The 20,621-nt window shown below is 43.6% G+C and overlaps 1 protein-coding gene across 1 annotated transcript; it reads left to right on the forward strand.

Annotated features, from left to right (window-relative positions):
- The first annotated feature begins 341 nt into the window (after window positions 1-341).
- LOC115147435 (ras-related C3 botulinum toxin substrate 2-like) lies at window positions 342-17,889 on the forward strand. The gene is made up of 7 exons (XM_029689675.1): window positions 342-526; window positions 10,735-10,806; window positions 10,924-11,041; window positions 11,170-11,232; window positions 15,977-16,136; window positions 16,870-17,003; window positions 17,334-17,889. The coding sequence occupies exons 1-6, from the start codon at window positions 492-494 to the stop codon at window positions 16,998-17,000; spliced, it is 579 nt and encodes a 192-aa protein (XP_029545535.1). The 5' UTR covers window positions 342-491; the 3' UTR covers window positions 17,001-17,003; window positions 17,334-17,889.
- The last annotated feature ends 2,732 nt before the right edge of the window (window positions 17,890-20,621 follow it).

Consider the following 20,621-nt stretch of genomic DNA (forward strand, 5'->3'; position numbering starts at 1 on the left):
CAGAGAGAGAGATCACTCAGTAATCGAGAGAGAGGGAGAGAGACAGAGAGAGAGAGAGATCACTCAGTAATCGAGAGAGAGGGAGAGAGACAGAGAGAGAGAGAGATCACTCAGTAATCGAGAGAGAGGGAGAGAGACAGAGAGAGAGAGGGAGAGAGAGAGAGAGATCACTCAGTAATCGAGAGAGAGGGAGAGAGACAGAGAGAGAGAGGGAGAGAGAGAGAGAGATCACTCAGTAATCGAGAGAGAGGGAGAGAGACAGAGAGAGAGAGAGATCACTCAGTAATCGAGAGAGAGGGAGAGAGACAGAGAGAGAGAGGGAGAGAGAGAGAGAGATCACTCAGTAATCGAGAGAGAGAGAGAGAGAGGTGAGTGCTGTAGCAACTTCCTGCTGTTGCATGAGGCGTGGAGTTGCAGTTATTTTCTCTCTGTCTGAAACTCTCAGAGACTGTTACACAGAGAGAAGCGGGAGCTGACTCAAGCTAAGCAGGATGCAGGCTATCAAATGTGTTGTTGTGGGAGATGGGTAAGTGTTTTTCATTTTATTTTATCACATGATATCGTAACGCTGTGGTTTAGTCATTGGTTCAATGAGCGATCGAACCCTATATGACTTTTGTTGGCCTCTCAGTTTACGAAGCCAAGAGTGGATGCTTGTTGATGTCTTCACTTTCTCTGTTCTGGGTGACTTCAAGTTCTTCTCTTTCTGTTCTCTTTTTACATCTATAGAAATACATGTACAGATATTTTCATTCACAAATCCTGTAACAGATGATGAACATGAGTCTGTTGAGAGACCCAGAGGTTTGTTGATATTACTAATCAGGTGTATCCAAAGAGAAAGAGTTAAAATAGCCTCCACAGTTAGTACAGTTCCCTACTACTCATTACTTAGTTCATCATTAGTTGACTAACAGACAACTACTATCTTTCATCCAGCTCCATTGAATCTGAACCCCAAAGCCAACTTCAATGGACTCGTATGGCAGAATAGAGCACTATGTAACATGGGACAGTCTTGGTTGTGGATAGGAGAAACCAACACAGTCATAGCAGCTGTATCAGACACGCCAGGACATGCATTTCAAATGCTGGCGTGTAAGAGGATCACTGGGGCAGTGTCCCAAATGGCACCTAATTCCCTATGTAGTGCACTACTTTTCACCAGAGCCCCTGGGCCTTGTTCAACAGTAAGGCACTATATGAGGAATAGGATGCCATTTGGGACACATAACATGTGTAGTTCAGAGCAGCTGAAACAAGGTAAATACACACATCATGAAGGAGTGATTTGATTGGCTCATAATAGAATAGAATAGAGTGGCTGGTAAATCTCTGTATTGATGGTCATAACACATGGATTCAGTCCTATTTATAGTGTATACAGCTTGATTTCAGTTCACTTGTCTGACATGTTCAAGGTTGTGTTTTGCAACTCAAAGGTGTGTCATGTCACGCTCAGTTTGTTTGATGGGTCAGTGACAAAAGTCAGGTTTTTCATCTACAGTATGTATGGAGGCCCCCATTTCTGTTCTCATTCTTCACATTGTCTGTGAATTCATGGAACTGTGATGTATGTTAAAACACTGGACCCCAAGGTGTCCTATCAGACCTGGTTTACTAGGACACTGAGAGATGATGAGGTAGAGGTCATATTGTTAGGAGAGGAGAGTGTCCTATCAGACCTGGTTTACTAGGACACTGAGAGATGATGAGGTAGAGGTCCTATTGTTAGAAGAGGAGAGTGTCCTATCAGACCTGGTTTACTAGGACACTGAGAGATGATGAGGTAGAGGTCCTATTGTTAGGAGAGGAGAGTGTCCTATCAGACCTGGTTTACTAGGACACTGAGAGATGATGAAGTAGAGGTCATATTGTTAGGAGAGGAGAGTGTCCTATCAGACCTGGTTTACTAGGACACTGAGAGATGATGAGGTAGAGGTCCTATTGTTAGGAGAGGAGAGTGTCCTATCAGACCTGGTTTACTAGGACACTGAGAGATGATGAGGTAGAGGTCATATTGTTAGGAGAGGAGAGTGTCCTATCAGACCTGGTTTACTAGGACACTGAGAGATGATGAGGTAGAGGTCATATTGTTAGGAGAGGAGAGTGTCCTATCAGACCTGGTTTACTAGGACACTGAGAGATGATGAGGTAGAGGTCCTATTGTTAGGAGAGGAGAGTGTCCTATCAGACCTGGTTTACTAGGACACTGAAAGCTGATGAGGTAGAGGTCACATTGTTAGGAGAGGAGAGTGTCCTATCAGACCTGGTTTACTAGGACACTGAGAGATGATGAGGTAGAGGTCTTATTGTTAGGAGAGGAGAGTGTCCTATCAGACCTGGTTTACTAGGACACTGAGAGATGAGGTAGAGGTCATATTGTTAGGAGAGGAGAGTATCCTATCAGACCTGGTTTACTAGGACACTGAGAGATGATGAGGTAGAGGTCATATTGTTAGGAGAGGAGAGTGTCCTATCAGACCTGGTTTACTAGGACACTGAGAGATGATGAGGTAGAGGTCCTATTGTTAGGAGAGGAGAGTGTCCTATCAGACCTGGTTTACTAGGACACTGAAAGCTGATGAGGTAGAGGTCATATTGTTAGGAGAGGAGAGTGTCCTATCAGACCTGGTTTACTAGGACACTGAGAGATGATGAGGTAAAGGTCTTATTGTTAGGAGAGGAGAGTGTCCTATCAGACCTGGTTTACTAGGACACTGAGAGATGATGAGGTAGAGGTCCTATTGTTAGGAGAGGAGAGTGTCCTATCAGACCTGGTTTACTAGGACACTGAAAGCTGATGAGGTAGAGGTCATATTGTTAGGAGAGGAGAGTGTCCTATCAGACCTGGTTTACTAGGACACTGAGAGATGATGAGGTAGAGGTCTTATTGTTAGGAGAGGAGAGTGTCCTATCAGACCTGGTTTACTAGGACACTGAGAGATGAGGTAGAGGTCATATTGTTAGGAGAGGAGAGTATCCTATCAGACCTGGTTTACTAGGACACTGAGAGATGATGAGGTAGAGGTCATATTGTTAGGAGAGGAGAGTGTCCTATCAGACCTGGTTTACTAGGACACTGAGAGATGATGAGGTAGAGGTCCTATTGTTAGGAGAGGAGAGTGTCCTATCAGACCTGGTTTACTAGGACACTGAAAGCTGATGAGGTAGAGGTCATATTGTTAGGAGGGGAGAGTGTCCTATCAGACCTGGTTTACTAGGACACTGAGAGATGATGAGGTAGAGGTCTTATTGTTAGGAGAGGAGAGTGTCCTATCAGACCTGGTTTACTAGGACACTGAGAGATGATGAGGTAGAGGTCATATTGTTAGGAGAGGAGAGTGTCCTATCAGACCTGGTTTACTAGGACACTGAGAGATTATGAGGTAGAGGTCATATTGTTAGGAGAGGAGAGTGTCCTATCAGACCTGGTTTACCAGGAAACTGAGAGATGATGAGGTAGAGGACCTATTGTTAGAAGAGGAGAGTGTCCTATCAGACCTGGTTTACTAGGACACTGAGAGATGAGGTAGAGGTCATATTGTTAGGAGAGGAGAGTGTCCTATCAGACCTGGTTTACTAGGACACTGAAAGCTGATGAGGTAGAGGTCATATTGTTAGGAGAGGAGAGTGTCCTATCAGACCTGGTTTACTAGGACACTGAAAGCTGATGAGGTAGAGGTATTATTGTTAGGAGAGGAGAGTGTCCTATCAGACCTGGTTTACTAGGACACTGAGAGATGATGAGGTAGAGGTCTTATTGTTAGGAGAGGAGAGTGTCCTATCAGACCTGGTTTACTAGGACACTGAGAGATAAGGTAGAGGTCATATTGTTAGGAGAGGAGAGTGTCCTATCAGACCTGGTTTACTAGGACACTGAGAGATGAGGTAGAGGTCATATTGTTAGGAGAGGAGAGTGTCCTATCAGACCTGGTTTACTAGGACACTGAAAGCTGATGAGGTAGAGGTCATATTGTTAGGAGAGGAGAGTGTCCTATCAGACCTGGTTTACTAGGACACTGAGAGATGATGAGGTAGAGGTCATATTGTTAGGAGAGGAGAGTGTCCTATCAGACCTGGTTTACTAGGACACTGAAAGCTGATGAGGTAGAGGTCATATTGTTAGGAGAGGAGAGTGTCCTATCAGACCTGGTTTACTAGGACACAGAGAGATGATGAGGTAGAGGTCTTATTGTTAGGAGAGGAGAGTGTCCTATCAGACCTGGTTTACTAGGACACTGAGAGATGATGAGGTAGAGGTCATATTGTTAGGAGAGGAGAGTGTCCTATCAGACCTGGTTTACTAGGACACTGAAAGCTGATGAGGTAGAGGTCTTATTGTTAGGAGAGGAGAGTGTCCTATCAGACCTGGTTTACTAGGACACTGAGAGATGATGAGGTAGAGGTCTTATTGTTAGGAGAGGAGAGTGTCCTATCAGACCTGGTTTACTAGGACACTGAGAGATGATGAGGTAGAGGTCATATTGTTAGGAGAGGAGAGTGTCCTATCAGACCTGGTTTACTAGGACACTGAGAGATGATGAGGTAGAGGTCCTATTGTTAGGAGAGGAGAGTGTCCTATCAGACCTGGTTTACTAGGACACTGAGAGATGATGAGGTAGAGGTCATATTGTTAGGAGAGGAGAGTGTCCTATCAGACCTGGTTTACTAGGACACTGAGAGATGATGAGGTAGAGGTCATATTGTTAGGAGAGGAGAGTATCCTATCAGACCTGGTTTACTAGGACACTGAGAGATGATGAGGTAGAGGTCATATTGTTAGGAGAGGAGAGTGTCCTATCAGACCTGGTTTACTAGGACACTGAGAGATGATGAGGTAGAGGTCCTATTGTTAGGAGAGGAGAGTGTCCTATCAGACCTGGTTTACTAGGACACTGAAAGCTGATGAGGTAGAGGTCATATTGTTAGGAGAGGAGAGTGTCCTATCAGACCTGGTTTACTAGGACACTGAGAGATGATGAGGTAAAGGTCTTATTGTTAGGAGAGGAGAGTGTCCTATCAGACCTGGTTTACTAGGACACTGAGAGATGATGAGGTAGAGGTCCTATTGTTAGGAGAGGAGAGTGTCCTATCAGACCTGGTTTACTAGGACACTGAAAGCTGATGAGGTAGAGGTCATATTGTTAGGAGAGGAGAGTGTCCTATCAGACCTGGTTTACTAGGACACTGAGAGATGATGAGGTAGAGGTCTTATTGTTAGGAGAGGAGAGTGTCCTATCAGACCTGGTTTACTAGGACACTGAGAGATGAGGTAGAGGTCATATTGTTAGGAGAGGAGAGTATCCTATCAGACCTGGTTTACTAGGACACTGAGAGATGATGAGGTAGAGGTCATATTGTTAGGAGAGGAGAGTGTCCTATCAGACCTGGTTTACTAGGACACTGAGAGATGATGAGGTAGAGGTCCTATTGTTAGGAGAGGAGAGTGTCCTATCAGACCTGGTTTACTAGGACACTGAAAGCTGATGAGGTAGAGGTCATATTGTTAGGAGGGGAGAGTGTCCTATCAGACCTGGTTTACTAGGACACTGAGAGATGATGAGGTAGAGGTCTTATTGTTAGGAGAGGAGAGTGTCCTATCAGACCTGGTTTACTAGGACACTGAGAGATGATGAGGTAGAGGTCATATTGTTAGGAGAGGAGAGTGTCCTATCAGACCTGGTTTACTAGGACACTGAGAGATTATGAGGTAGAGGTCATATTGTTAGGAGAGGAGAGTGTCCTATCAGACCTGGTTTACCAGGAAACTGAGAGATGATGAGGTAGAGGACCTATTGTTAGAAGAGGAGAGTGTCCTATCAGACCTGGTTTACTAGGACACTGAGAGATGAGGTAGAGGTCATATTGTTAGGAGAGGAGAGTGTCCTATCAGACCTGGTTTACTAGGACACTGAAAGCTGATGAGGTAGAGGTCATATTGTTAGGAGAGGAGAGTGTCCTATCAGACCTGGTTTACTAGGACACTGAAAGCTGATGAGGTAGAGGTATTATTGTTAGGAGAGGAGAGTGTCCTATCAGACCTGGTTTACTAGGACACTGAGAGATGATGAGGTAGAGGTCTTATTGTTAGGAGAGGAGAGTGTCCTATCAGACCTGGTTTACTAGGACACTGAGAGATAAGGTAGAGGTCATATTGTTAGGAGAGGAGAGTGTCCTATCAGACCTGGTTTACTAGGACACTGAGAGATGAGGTAGAGGTCATATTGTTAGGAGAGGAGAGTGTCCTATCAGACCTGGTTTACTAGGACACTGAAAGCTGATGAGGTAGAGGTCATATTGTTAGGAGAGGAGAGTGTCCTATCAGACCTGGTTTACTAGGACACTGAGAGATGATGAGGTAGAGGTCATATTGTTAGGAGAGGAGAGTGTCCTATCAGACCTGGTTTACTAGGACACTGAAAGCTGATGAGGTAGAGGTCATATTGTTAGGAGAGGAGAGTGTCCTATCAGACCTGGTTTACTAGGACACAGAGAGATGATGAGGTAGAGGTCTTATTGTTAGGAGAGGAGAGTGTCCTATCAGACCTGGTTTACTAGGACACTGAGAGATGATGAGGTAGAGGTCATATTGTTAGGAGAGGAGAGTGTCCTATCAGACCTGGTTTACTAGGACACTGAAAGCTGATGAGGTAGAGGTCTTATTGTTAGGAGAGGAGAGTGTCCTATCAGACCTGGTTTACTAGGACACTGAGAGATGATGAGGTAGAGGTCATATTGTTAGGAGAGGAGAGTGTCCTATCAGACCTGGTTTACTAGGACACTGAAAGCTGATGAGGTAGAGGTCACATTGTTAGGAGAGGAGAGTGTCCTATCAGACCTGGTTTACTAGGACACTGAGAGATGATGAGGTAGAGGTCTTATTGTTAGGAGAGGAGAGTGTCCTATCAGACCTGGTTTACTAGGACACTGAGAGATGATGAGGTAGAGGTCATATTGTTAGGAGAGGAGAGTGTCCTATCAGACCTGGTTTACTAGGACACTGAAAGCTGATGAGGTAGAGGTCTTATTGTTAGGAGAGGAGAGTGTCCTATCAGACCTGGTTTACTAGGACACTGAGAGATGATGAGGTAGAGGTCCTATTGTTAGGAGAGGAGAGTGTCCTATCAGACCTGGTTTACTAGGAAACTGAGAGATGATGAGGTAGAGGTCCTATTGTTAGGAGAGGAGAGTGTCCTATCAGACCTGGTTTACTAGGACACTGAGAAATGATGAGGTAGAGGTCATATTGTTAGGAGAGGTGAACATGGCCTTACAGAGAGGGGAGTGTTGTTGTTGTCATATTCATTGTGTCATGAAGTCCATCAGCTATACAAAGATGAGGGGACATCAGTGTCCAGGCAGTTATTGTCTGTGTACCAAATTACACCCTATTCCCAAGTAGTGCACTAAGTAGGGAATAGTGTGCCATTTGGGACATGGAGAGTGTAAACAACCTGTTTTTAGTGTACACTAATGGGTGAGGTCACTTCACAGGTTGATATTCATTAGATGATTTACCTAAACAGGTGATTGTAAAGGGATGGGTGGTAAGAGAGAAGGAGGAGAGGGAGATCATGGGTTCCATATAGAACCCTCTGTGGAAAGGGTTCTACATGGAACCCAAAAGAGTTCTACCTTGAACTGAAAGTGTTTTTCAAAGGGTTCTCCTATGGCGACAGCTGAAGAACCATTTTAGGTTCTAGATAACAACTTTTTTCTAAGAGTATAGGCCACACTCTCATATAAAGCGAAGAGTGAATGGTGAGAGAAAGGTGGGAGATGAGAGACAATTTTGGCCCTAAACAGAGAGTACACAGTGGCAAAATACCTGACGACTGTGACTGACACAAAATGAAGGAAATCTTTGACTATGTACAGACTCAGTGAGCATTGCCTTGCTATTGAGAAAGGTTGCAGTAGGCAGACCTGGCTCTCAAAATGAGGTGGAAACTGAGCTTCACTTCCTAACAAATGTACATTTTAGTCATCTAGCAGACGCTCTTATCCAGAGCGACTTACAGTTGTGAATGCATACATTTCATGCATTTTTTATTTTTTTTGGTACTGGCCCCTCGTGGGAATCAAACCCACAAACCTGGCGTTGCAAACACCATGCTCTACCAACTGAGCCACAGGGAAGTAATATGTATGACCATATTAGAGACACATATTTCTCTCAGATTACACAGACCACAAAGAATTTGAAAACAAATCCAATTTTGATAAACTCCCATATCTACTGGTTGAAATACCATGGTGTGCCATCACAGCAGCAATATTTGTGACCTGTTGCCACAAGAAAAGGGCAACCAGTGAAGAACAAACACCATTTTAAAAACAACCTATATTTATGTTTATTTATTTTCCTTTTGTACTTTAACTATTTGCACATCGTCACAACACTGTATATACACATAATATGACATTTGACATTCACTTTTTATTGTTTATTTTACTTTTGTTTGTCCATTTCACTTGTTTTGGCAATGTAAACATATGTTTCCCATGCCAATAAAGCCCCTTGAAATGAATTTAGAGAGAGAGAGAGAAAGATAGAGAGCTGGGGGATGAGAGAGAGAGAGAGAGAGAGAAAGATAGAGAGCTGGGGGATGAGCGAGAGAGAGAGAGTGAAAGATAGAGAGCTGGGGATGAGAGAGAGAGAGAGTGAAAGAGAGAGAGCTGGGGGATGAGAGAGAGAATGAAAGAGAGAGAGAGAGAGCTGGGGAGAGAGAGAGTGAAAGATAGAGAGCTGGGGGATGAGCGAGAGAGAGAGTGAAAGATAGAGAGCTGGGGGATGAGCGAGAGAGAGAGAGTGAAAGATAGAGAGCTGGGGGATGAGCGAGAGAGAGAGAGTGAAAGATAGAGAGCTGGGGGATGAGAGAGAGAGAGAGAGTGAAAGATAGAGAGCTGGGAGATGAGAGAGAGAATGAAAGAGAGAGAGAGAGCTGGGGGAGAGAGAGAGAAAGATAGAGAGCTGGGGGATGAGAGAGAGAGAGAGAGAGAGAGAGAGAGAGAGAGAGAGTGAAAGAGAGAGCTGGGGGATGAGAGAGAGAGAGTGAAAGATAGAGAGCTGGGGGATGAGAGAGAGAGAGAGAATGAAAGAGAGAGCTGGGGGAGAGAGAGAGAAAGATATAGAGCTGGGGGATGAGAGAGAGAGAGTGAAAGATAGAGAGCTGGGGGATGAGCGAGAGAGAGAGTGAAAGAGAGAGAGCTGGGGAATGAGAGAGAGAGAGTGAAAGAGAGAGAGCGCACCATTACCAGACGTCTAGTAAGATAGTCAGAAAAACAGAATGAATGTGAGATAAATACCAAAAAGGATGTATTTCCTGTTTTTCAGTGCTGACTGACTGACAGTTTTAATCAGGGCTCGTATTCACAAAGTGTCTCAGAGTAGGAGTGCTGATCTAGAATCAGTTTAGGCTTTGAGATCACAAAGAACAAGACACGGGGGACCTGATCCTAGATCAGCACGCCTTGTCTGAGATGCTTTGTGAATACAGGCCCAGTTCCCATTGGCACATTTTGTCAGCATCATTTTCACAAGCCCCCTGCTTGTAACATTAGCTCTATATGTTACAGTATTGTATGTGTATCACGATTAGCTGTTTTATAATATGCCAAATAATAGGCAGAAATTTTCCCCAGCCTCTGTCTCTTAAACAAGGGGTTTTGGTGAAGGAGGAAGGAGGTTATGGTAAAACTCAGACAGACTCATCACTCTCTAAAACACAAGCTGGCTTCCTGTAAACCATGTGACCTACTCTGGTTGCCGTGGTTATGAGCCCTTGTCAACCTCTGTGACCTCTGTGAGTAGCAGGCTGGATATGAGTGTTTGTAAAAATGACACAAATGGAAATATTGAGTACAAAACACACTGAAAAATGACATAGTATTTGTGTTTGTTTATTTTCTCATATCTAATGTGATGAAGAAGCAGGTTGTTTTCAATGAGGAAGGAGATAGACTGAGAAATAGAGACCTGTAGTCATCATACTAGGAGGCTATGCTACGTCTTCTTGAACAACGGTTCAGTGGAAAAACAAGATGTCCGCCGATGAGAAAGATGATAGACTTGGCTTAAGTTGGCTATATGAGGTTCAGGTATTACTCAACACCCTGACGTAGTTCTAAACCAAGTCATGATGTTGATGAAGTTGAGACATGACAGGACACGTTGGGGTAATGGAATGCGATTGGTTGATTCACCTTGAAATATGCTTACTTGTTGTTTATGGCCAACCCCGGCTTCCTTTGTTCAGAGAGGAGTTGTTTGTTCAGAGAGGAGTCGTTTGCTCAGAGAGGAGTCGTTTGTTCAGAGAGGAGTCGTTTGTTCAGAGAGGAGTCGTTTGATTGAGCTGTTGGATATGGAACAGAGCCTTGAAAATGCTTCAATGTTTTCATTGTCTATTTCATGTGTTTAAACGGTGTGAAGAACATCTAGTTTAATTTACATTTGGTTCAGTTGTCAACTAACATGAACTCAACATGAAATCAACAAAAATGTCATCAGGTCATTGGATTTAGGTTAAAAGTTGATGACTTTTTGCAAATTCAATCAGTTTTGTACGTTGATTCAATGTCGTCACGTCTTTTTTCCCCTGAAATGACACGGAAACAACGTTGATTCAACCAGTGTTTTCACAGTGGGACGTTGCATTTTCCCCAGTAATGGTTAAATGACCATTGAGTCCTATTGAAAACGTTGATGTGTATTTTCCCTGTGTGTTTTAGAGCTGTGGGGAAAACATGTCTTCTCATCAGCTACACAACCAACGCTTTCCCTGGAGAATATATCCCTACTGTGTGAGTACACGCACACGCACACGCACACACACACACACACACACACACACACACACACACACACACACACTTGATATGTACAGTACACTAGAAAAGTGTGTGTGTTCTCTCCCTCAGCTTTGATAACTACTCAGCCAATGTGATGGTGGACAGTAAGCCAGTCAACCTGGGTCTCTGGGATACAGCAGGACAGGAGGACTATGACAGACTGAGACCACTGTCCTACCCACAGACGGTACACACACTCACACACACACACATTTATTTATATATAATATACACACACACACACACACAAACCTAATTGAGTCCGGTGTCCTGTGTTAATGCATAGAGCTCTCTCTCTCTCTCTCTCTCTCTTAGGATGTGTTCCTCATCTGTTTCTCTCTGGTGAGCCCAGCCTCCTATGAGAACGTCAGAGCCAAGGTGATCATCTCTAGATTCTACCTGTATCTATCACAGTCTGGGTTGGCCTTCTAAAATTCAATCATTCATTCATTGAAATTTCCCTATTATTTTCTATGATGTCTTTTCAACATGTTAATTGGTCATTTAATATTCAGCCTGCAGAATTGACTGAACCAAAGTTGAATTAAGTCCCATAATACATAAAGCTGTATGGAGGTGAATTAAATTGAGCCCTAATGGAAATGTCAGTTGGTATTCAAAGTGCATGTCCTACTATTGACCATATTGGTTTCCACATATTAAAGCTAGAATCCTTAGGTGCTGCATCCATTTTTGGACGTATAAATGACTAATATGTAGCTATTGATTGATGAAGAATATACCTTATAAATGCCTCATGAGCTTAGATCAACTGTCGTACCCCATCAGAACCCAAAATATAAACTTGTTTTACTCAAATGTAGACTAATACTGTATAGCCTCAAAACATGTTTAAAAATGCTACATTTGATATCATGGATGGTCATTCCTTGCATCCTTAGCTCTGTCTATGAATTTGAGAATGGTTACATTTCTCCAGCCCCTTACCGTAGCTTTTTAGCGAAACGGGCGGTTTGTTATTGTTTCGATTAAGGATTGTAGCTTTAATGATGCAACATAACAAAACAATAATTTCCTTCTTCAGGTGGAGAGAGGGTGGTGGTGTGACATAAATTCTCAAATAGGACTTATTTCACACTGCAATAAGCCATGAACATATTGATAGCAAGCATTGGCCTCCATAGTGAGGGAACCCACCCCTCCCCCGAAGACCCCCCCCCCTCCCCCCGTGCCCCCGCTCCGTCGCCCAACCAGACGATGAAGGTGTGAAATATCTATTAGATGTCAGGTGCATTGGGTCAGGGCCGGAGCAGAGGGCCACAAAGGGATGGGTCCCCCGGGAGAGGGCCAGGCAGCCCCGCCACACAAGGTCAATGTTTAGAAAATAATATTAATATTAAACAATAATTGTTTATTTATTTTAACACAGGAGTTCTGTAGTGTTCAAATACAAAGACATTAACACATAATCATGTCATATGACAGCAATGTTTGAAATGGTCTCTGAAGTGAGGCCTCTCCACCCTCTCCCCAGAGAACCACTCCCAGGCTGCTCCACCCTCTCCCCAGAGACCCACTCCCAGGCTGCTCCACCCCCTCCCCAGAGACCCACTCCCAGGCTGCTCCACTCCCTCCCCAGAGACCCACTCCCAGGCTTCTCCACCCCCTCCCCAGAGACCCACTCCCAGGCTGCTCTACCCCCTCCCCAGAGACCCACTCCCAGGCTGCTCCACCCTCTCCCCAGAGATCCACTCCCAGGCTGCTCCACCCCCTCCCCAGAGACCCACTCCCAGGCTGCTCCACCCTCTCCCCAGAGACGCACTCCCAGGCCGCTCCACCCCCTCCCCAGAGATCCACTCCCAGGCTGCTCCACCCTCTCCCCAGAGATCCACTCCCAGGCCGCTCCACTCCCTCCCCAGAGACCCACACCCAGGCTGCTCCACCCCCTCCCCAGAGACCCACTCCCAGGCTGCTCCACCCCCTCCCCAGAGACCCAATCCCAGTGTGTCCTCCCCTCAGCAGCCTCCACTGACAGAGACTCCCTCCCAGTCCAGCTCCTGACACAGATGTTAATAAATATATGTTTGTTGTCAGATGAACCAGGTCAGGTGAACCAGGTCAGGGCCGGAGCAGAGAACAGCACAAGGAAGGGGCCCATGGAAAAGGGTCGTGCAGTCCTGCCCAGGGTTGGGGAGTAACTGATTTCATGTAATTTGATTACAAAAAAACTGCGACTGTAATCAGTTAAGTTACCAGCAAAAATATTGCAATCAGATTACAGATACTTCTGAAAACTAGATAATTACTACTTGGATTACATGAAATTCAGAAAGGATGTTTGTGACAAAATCATTTCTGAAACCTTTCTGTTTTCTCCATGATATTCAAATCAGCATTAAAAGACGTTGAAGTTGAAGTTTGTTCCAGCTGAGTGAGTCTGACCAGTCAGAGACCACTATGATGACACCAAACGCGTGAAAGTAATCAGATTACGTTACTGAGGATTGAGTATTCCAAAAGTTACGTTACTGATTACAGTTTTGGACAGGTAACTAGTAACTGTAATGGATTACATTTAGAAAGTAACCTACCCAACTCATGTCCCGCCCCTCAAACAAATGCCCCTCACAATGTCTGTCTGATTTAAGGGAAGTATAAATATATCAGTGGTAATATGAGACAAAGACATCAGAACACATTTATTTAATGTTACAACAGAGGTGTAGCAACACCTGGGTCTATGTTACCAATCAACAATGATGTTTCCTCTCAATCAACATACTAGTTCAGTCTAAGTATAACAGACAGGCCTCCCAATTAGTGTAAAAGAGGTGTTTCTTGACTGTGTCCATCTCGCTAATAATAACTGAAATGAAAGCTAGACAGTTAAGGAGCATCGAAAATTCCTAAAACGATGGATAGAAGACTATTTTCTGTAAGTGTTGACGGTGATTAAAGGTTACCGATTTTCCGTGTGGCCCTCCCTCCGGCCCTCCGGCCCTTGTGGATGAGTGATTGCGGCCCCAGGGTCAAAATGAGTTTGACAGCCCTGATGTAGTGTGTGATGGAGCAGTAAAATGAACCATCTGACCAGCAGCGTTACACATGCAACAACATCACACTTTGTTTTGCATGACCTTGTCAAGGCTGGAGTTGAGCTGAAGAGAGCCTCCAGGGGGCAGAGTTCCCTAGGCATCCCCAAACATCTGACAGAGTATGGACCATATGGAACCGGTATGGTTTGATCATGGGACACGAGTAGAAGCTGGGCAGTAAAGTGGCTCGTCCACCTGGCAGCGGTCACAGGTGGAGTCCATGTCAGGGTGCATGTAGATAGTCTATACTTGGTCTAGTGTATATGCGTAGTTTTAACTGAATGAGACTATGTGTCGCACAGATAGAGAAGTAGTGATGTCACTATGACACACACACACACACACACATTCTATTGAGTAGAATCCACAGCCTTTTAGTCTCTTCTCATTCTGAAGAGACTCTTCATAACACTCAATGTGGATCTGGATTTTAAGAAATAGCTAGTCTTGTTTGTAAGGATTTTTCCCAATAGCTAGCCCACACTACACAATACACTCATGTTAATTCTGTTGCCCCTTCACTCTCTTCTCCATCCAATGCCAAAAGTATTTTTGCGTTTTCTGTTTCTCCTTGCTGTTTTACTACTGTCGCCATGGCGACCGGGTCCCTATACCGCAAATATTGTTCCAGGCCGATACTAGATTATCACAGAGTGTTGCAATGGGTCACAACATGATGGAATGAGGCTTTCCCTTTTGTGTTGAGTTTCTATCCGTATGCTCAAGTGTGTGTGTGTGTGTGTGTGTGTGTGTGTGTGTGTGTGTGTGTGTGTGTGTGTGTGTGTGTGTGTGTGTACCAACATACAGTATATTTATCATAGGACACAGTGTACCAACATACAGTATATTTATCATAGGACACAGTGTACCAACATACAGTATATTTATTATAGGACACAGTGTATCAACATACAGTATATTTATCATAGGACACAGTGTACCAACATACAGTATATTTATCATAGGATACAGTGTACCAACATACAGTATATTTATCATAGGACACAGTGTACCAACATACAGTATATTTATCATAGGACACAGTGTACCCACATACAGTATATTTATCATAGGACACAGTGTACCAACATACAGTATATTTATCATAGGACACAGTGTACCCACATACAGTATATTTATCATAGGACACAGTGTACCAACATACAGTATATTTATCATAGGACACAGTGTACCAACATACAGTATATTTATCATAGGACACAGTGTACCAACATACAGTATATTTATCATAGGACACAGTGTATCAACATACAGTATATTTATCATAGGACACAGTGTACCAACATACAGTATATTTATCATAGGACACTGTGTACCAACATACAGTATATTTATCATAGGACACAGTGTATCAACATACAGTATATTTATCATAGGACACAGTGTACCAACATACAGTATATTTATCATAGGACACTGTGTACCAACATACAGTATATTTATCATAGCACACAGTGTACCAACATACAGTATATTTATCATAGGACACAGTGTACCAACATACAGTATATTTATCATAGGACACAGTGTACCAACATACAGTATATTTATCATAGGACACTGTGTACCAAACACAAGCACAGAATGATACCACACGGGACGAGACCTGTAATCATCTGCACAATACACGCGGCAGGAAAGCCAAAACAACAGAGCACAGGTACTCACACGACCAACGGACATGGAAACAATAATCGACAGGACAATGGTGAACAAAGGGCACACTTATATAATTACTAATCAAATGGAACAGGGGCCAGGTGTGAGTAATGACAGTTCCGGAGGGATCCGTGACAGTCTCTCTCTCTCTCTCTCTCTCTCTCTCTCTCTCTCTCTCTCTCTCTCTCTCTCTCTCTCTCTCTCTCTCTCTCTCTCTCTCTCTCTCTCTCTCTCTCTACAGTGGCATCCAGAGGTGAGGATGACTGGTGGCTACTAGTTGAGAATAAAATATTTCTCCCTCCCTTTCTCCATTTCTCTCTCTCCTCGTCCTCCTCCTCCACCACCCCCCCCTCTCTCTCTCTCTCTCTCTCTCTCTCTCTCTTTAGTGGTACCCGGAGGTGCGTCACCACTGCCCTTCAACCCCTATCATCCTAGTGGGTACTAAGCTGGATCTGAGGGACGAGAAGGAGACCATCGAGAAGCTCAAAGAGAAGAAACTGGCCCCCATCACCTACCCACAAGGCCTAGCGCTGGCCAAGGACATTGGTAGGTCATTGCATATAATAATCCATTGCTTTTTATGATGATGGAGATCTATTTTGTAAAGTACTCTAAAGCACTTTGTGTTAACAGTTGACGTAAATAGGGTTTTATAAAATACAGTACATTTGATTGATTGATATTTTGTTTTCCAAGTGTTCTATGACTAGTATTAAATGAGAGAAGCTGTACCAATCTATTCAGACTGGATCTCCTCAGATTCATATCTGAGATGAATGTTTACATACAGCACACTGTTCATGGAGAATGAAGTGCCTATCTGGGTTGTCTGCATGTACACAGTATTGATGTGTCTCTCTCTCTCGATTCAATTCAAGGGGCTTTATTGGCATGGGAAACATATGTTAACATTGCCAAAGCAAGTAAAGTAGATAACATACAAAAGTGAACAAACAATCAAAATTAACAGTAAACATTACACTCACAGAAGTTCCAAAAGAATGAAGACATTACAAATGTCATATTATGTATATACAGTGTTGTAATGATGTTCAAATAGTTAAAGTACAAAAGGGAAAATAAATAAACATAAATATGGGTTGTATTTACAATGGTGTTTGTTCTTCACTGGTTGACCTTTTCTTGTGGCAACAGGTCACAAATCTTGCTGCTGTGATGGCACACTGTGGTATTTAATCTCTCTCTCTCTCTCTCTCTCTCGGTATTCCTCTCTCTCTGTCTCCCGCTCCCCCCCCCCTCATTCTCCCTCCCTCCCCAGACTCTGTGAAGTACCTGGAGTGTTCTGCTCTGACCCAGCGTGGCCTGAAGACAGTGTTTGATGAGGCTATCAGGGCAGTACTCTGCCCACAGCCAACCAAGGTCGGGAAGAAGAAATGTCTACTGCTCTAACAGGTGAGAGGGAGGCAGGGAGGGAGAGAGGGGGAGGGGGAAGAAGGGAGAACGAGAGGTAGAGAGGGAAGGAGGAAAAGGGAGGGAAGGAGGTAGGGATGGGGGGAGGGAGAGAGAGTGAGAGTCAGGGCCTCTGCCCACAGCCCACCAAGGTTAGGAAGAAGTGATGCCTAGTTCTCTAACTGATGAGAGAGATGGAGGGGGGAGAGAGAGAGGGCGAGGGAGAGATAGAGGTTTGGAATCTCTGAAAAAGAAGACGGTCGATAGGAGGGGAGCGTGAGAAAGCTAGAGAGCCTTTATTCTCACAGTCTGTTGATGTTGTTGTTTCTCTAGATGCAGCTAAGAGTGAAAACGGACAGCGAACAAACCAGGGAGCAAGATGTTCACTTAAAAAGGCCTTGTAGTTTTACTGTGCTAGAAGAAAAAACATTGACTTATCAAAGCCTACATGGTTAAATAAATAGAAAATACTATAATTAAGTGATGTTAATTATATTACAATGGTATCTAATGTGTGCTTGTTTGGTACTGGTATATAGTGTATGATATAGCTTTTTTTATTCATAATTGATGCACAATATTCATAATCTATACTGTAATATTTTCCCCTTGACTGTGAAGGTGGTTTTTGACCTTGATGTATGTGTGTCCCAAATGGCACCCTATTCCCTATGTGCACTTTTGATCAGAGCCTTAGGGCACTACATAGGGAATTGGGTGTTAATTGGGACAGACAAGAAATTGTGTTGGTATACAATTAAACTCAATTTGCAAGCACTGCCATGATCATCATCGTTATTATGAGTTGTAGTTTGATGAAGCCATCTGTCCAATGTGTCTTGATCTGTTTCCAACCTCCATATAAAGGACTGTTAATCTGTAATATCAATCTGGATTAATTGTGTTAATTAATTGATGAATGATAGTAAAATGATTGATTGTGTCTTTGGGTAATTAATGTACTGATGTAAGGTCAAACCTATCCGGTTATTGGTGTGAACATGAAGAGAGAGAGAGAGAGAGGTGGGGAGGAAAAGAGAGAGAGAGGGGAGAAAGAGAGAGGGGAGAAAGAGAGAGAGAGAGAGAGAGGGAGAGGGGGAGAGAGAGAGAGGGGAAAGAGAGAGGGGAGAAAGAGAGTGGGGAGAAAGAGAGAGAGAGAGAGAGAGAGAGAGGAGGGGAGAAGAGAGAGAGAGAGGGAGAGGGAGAAAGAGAGAGGGGGGAGAAAGAGAGAGGGGAGAGAGAGAGAGGGAGGGGGAGAGAGAGAGAGGAGAGGGGGAAGAGAGAGAAGGAGAGGGGGGGAAAGAGAGAGAGAGGGGAGAGAAGAGAGAGAGAGGGAGAGAGAGGAGAGAGAGGAAGAGAGGGAGAGAGAGAGAGAGAGAGAGAGGCAGAGAGGGCAGAGAGGGAGAGAGAGAGAGAGAGAGAGAGAGAGAGAGAGAGAGAGAGAGAGAGAGAGAGAGGGAGGGAGAGAGGGAGGGAGAGAGAGAGAGAGGGGGGAGAAAGAGAAAGGGGAGAAAGAGAGAGATCCAGAGTCAGTGATACGGTATTGAAAAAGACGGGTTGAGTGAAAGTCTGTGGCCTGCTTAGAAAGACACACAGGAGTTTCAAAGAAGTTCACCTAAAAATGGAACTATGTCAGGCGTGAGCGTACTGGTGCTGAAGTCAGGTGAAGGAGAGCAGAGAATTGTGAACAGGCGCACACTTTATTTCGGCAGGAGAGAATATACAGACGGACGCAGCTGCGTCCAAAAAACCTCCAACCAACAAGGCAAAGTGTAAAATGTGCAAAACAATCACAACCATCAAATGTATACAAACAGGCTTCGTGAAATAACACGAGAGAAAACGCACGCAAGCCTAGTGCGTACAAAAAACACGTACCATACAAACAATCTTACACAAAGACATGAGGAGGAACAGAGGAATAAATACATGTAATGTGATTGGGGAATGAAAACCAGGTTTGCGGGGAACAAGACAAAACAAATGGATACATGAAAAATGGAGCGCCGATGGCTAGAAAGCCGGTGACGTCGACCGCCGAATGCCGCATGAACAATGAGAGGAGCCGACTTCGGCGGAAGTCATGACAAACTAGTAGTACTGCCACTTAAAAACTAGATTTCAATTGACTAGATTCATCTCAACTGAAGTCTGACAACTCCAATAAGAATCAATGGGAAATCCTCAGCAACGATTCCTTCTTCTCCTTACTAAGAGCTTTACAGTAAAATCTGTCAAACCTGATACTTGTTGTTAATGGAACACTTTTGTCCTCTTCTGTCCCCTCTATACTGTATGTCAATGTAATGCCGTGTCTTTAGTGTCATAAAATGTGAAGACTGTTATTTTATCAAATCAATTCTCTATGTGTAATTATTACTACGTGATTAATCTAATCATGTAAACTTAACTAGGAAGTCACGGCACCACGGAAAATGTTCAGATTACAAAGTTATAATTTTCTGAATATAACTCTAATTTCTCTGATCAATTAGTCTTCTATTAATTAATTATTACATTGTTAATATCAGTCTCATCTGAGCGTCTGTCAAGGCTGATATAAGGAGCGGACCAAGATGCAGCGTTTGTGTTCCACATATTTATTATAGTGAAACGTGATGCAATACAAAAATACTTAAACTAACCAGAAAACAACAAACTGTGATGCAGAGAGGGAAAAAACACACTACTCAAAATATAATCACCCACAAGGACAAACATCAACTAAATATGGCCTCCAATTAGAGACAACGACAACCAGCTGCCTCTAATTGGAGGTCATGCCAAACAACGACCAACATAGAAATACAAAAACTGGAACTGAACATAGACATACAAAAACAGATAAACACCCCCTGTCATGCCCTGACCACTCTACCATAGAAAATAACAACTTACTATGATCAGAACGTGACAGCGTCATAAAATTCTTGGTTATCTGCATGAACCCAGCCTCTACTATGAATCATCACTACACAAATTGGCTTAATTATTTATTTACCAACGAACTAATCACACAAATGCATAACAAACAGTAGATATTGGTTACTAACAATAATAGGAAAGAGTCCCTAGTGGGCTAAGCCGACATGATGGCTTGGTAGACAAAGGAAAGGGGGTGTGGACTGAGAATGAGCGGGAAAGACAACATGGATTCATTACACACAGTCTATAATTATATTCATTGAAATGCTAATCCTTTGCCCATAAACAGCCGCTCATTCGAAAAGGAATTGCAATTTATATTTACAGAGTACCATTCAGAAATGTTCTCATAGATAGATGCTTCGGTGGTTGTCTGTATTCTCGTCCTAGACTTAAGTGGTTTCTAGCTGCAGACTAGTAATCATACGTCTAAGATTTGCTCTTATTCTGTAGGGATCGATAGTCTCAGAGTTTAACAATTTCCAGCCATGTAGCCAGTGCTCCACGTGGAATAGTATTGTCCTTTGGTAGAGTTGTAGTTTAAACCACTTCACACACTAGCGTCAACCGGCATGTTTGGTCTCATAAATTCAACTATTTGCAACCCCAGCTCTCGCTTGGTTTTGCTTAGTCTGAAGTGAGTTTCATCAGGAGTGGGTTTTATACGTAACGGTAGAAAAGGGCGGTCCATGGCGC

This window comes from Salmo trutta, chromosome 14 (assembly GCF_901001165.1).
Source record: "Salmo trutta chromosome 14, fSalTru1.1, whole genome shotgun sequence".
NCBI classification, from domain to species: Eukaryota; Metazoa; Chordata; class Actinopteri; order Salmoniformes; family Salmonidae; genus Salmo; species Salmo trutta.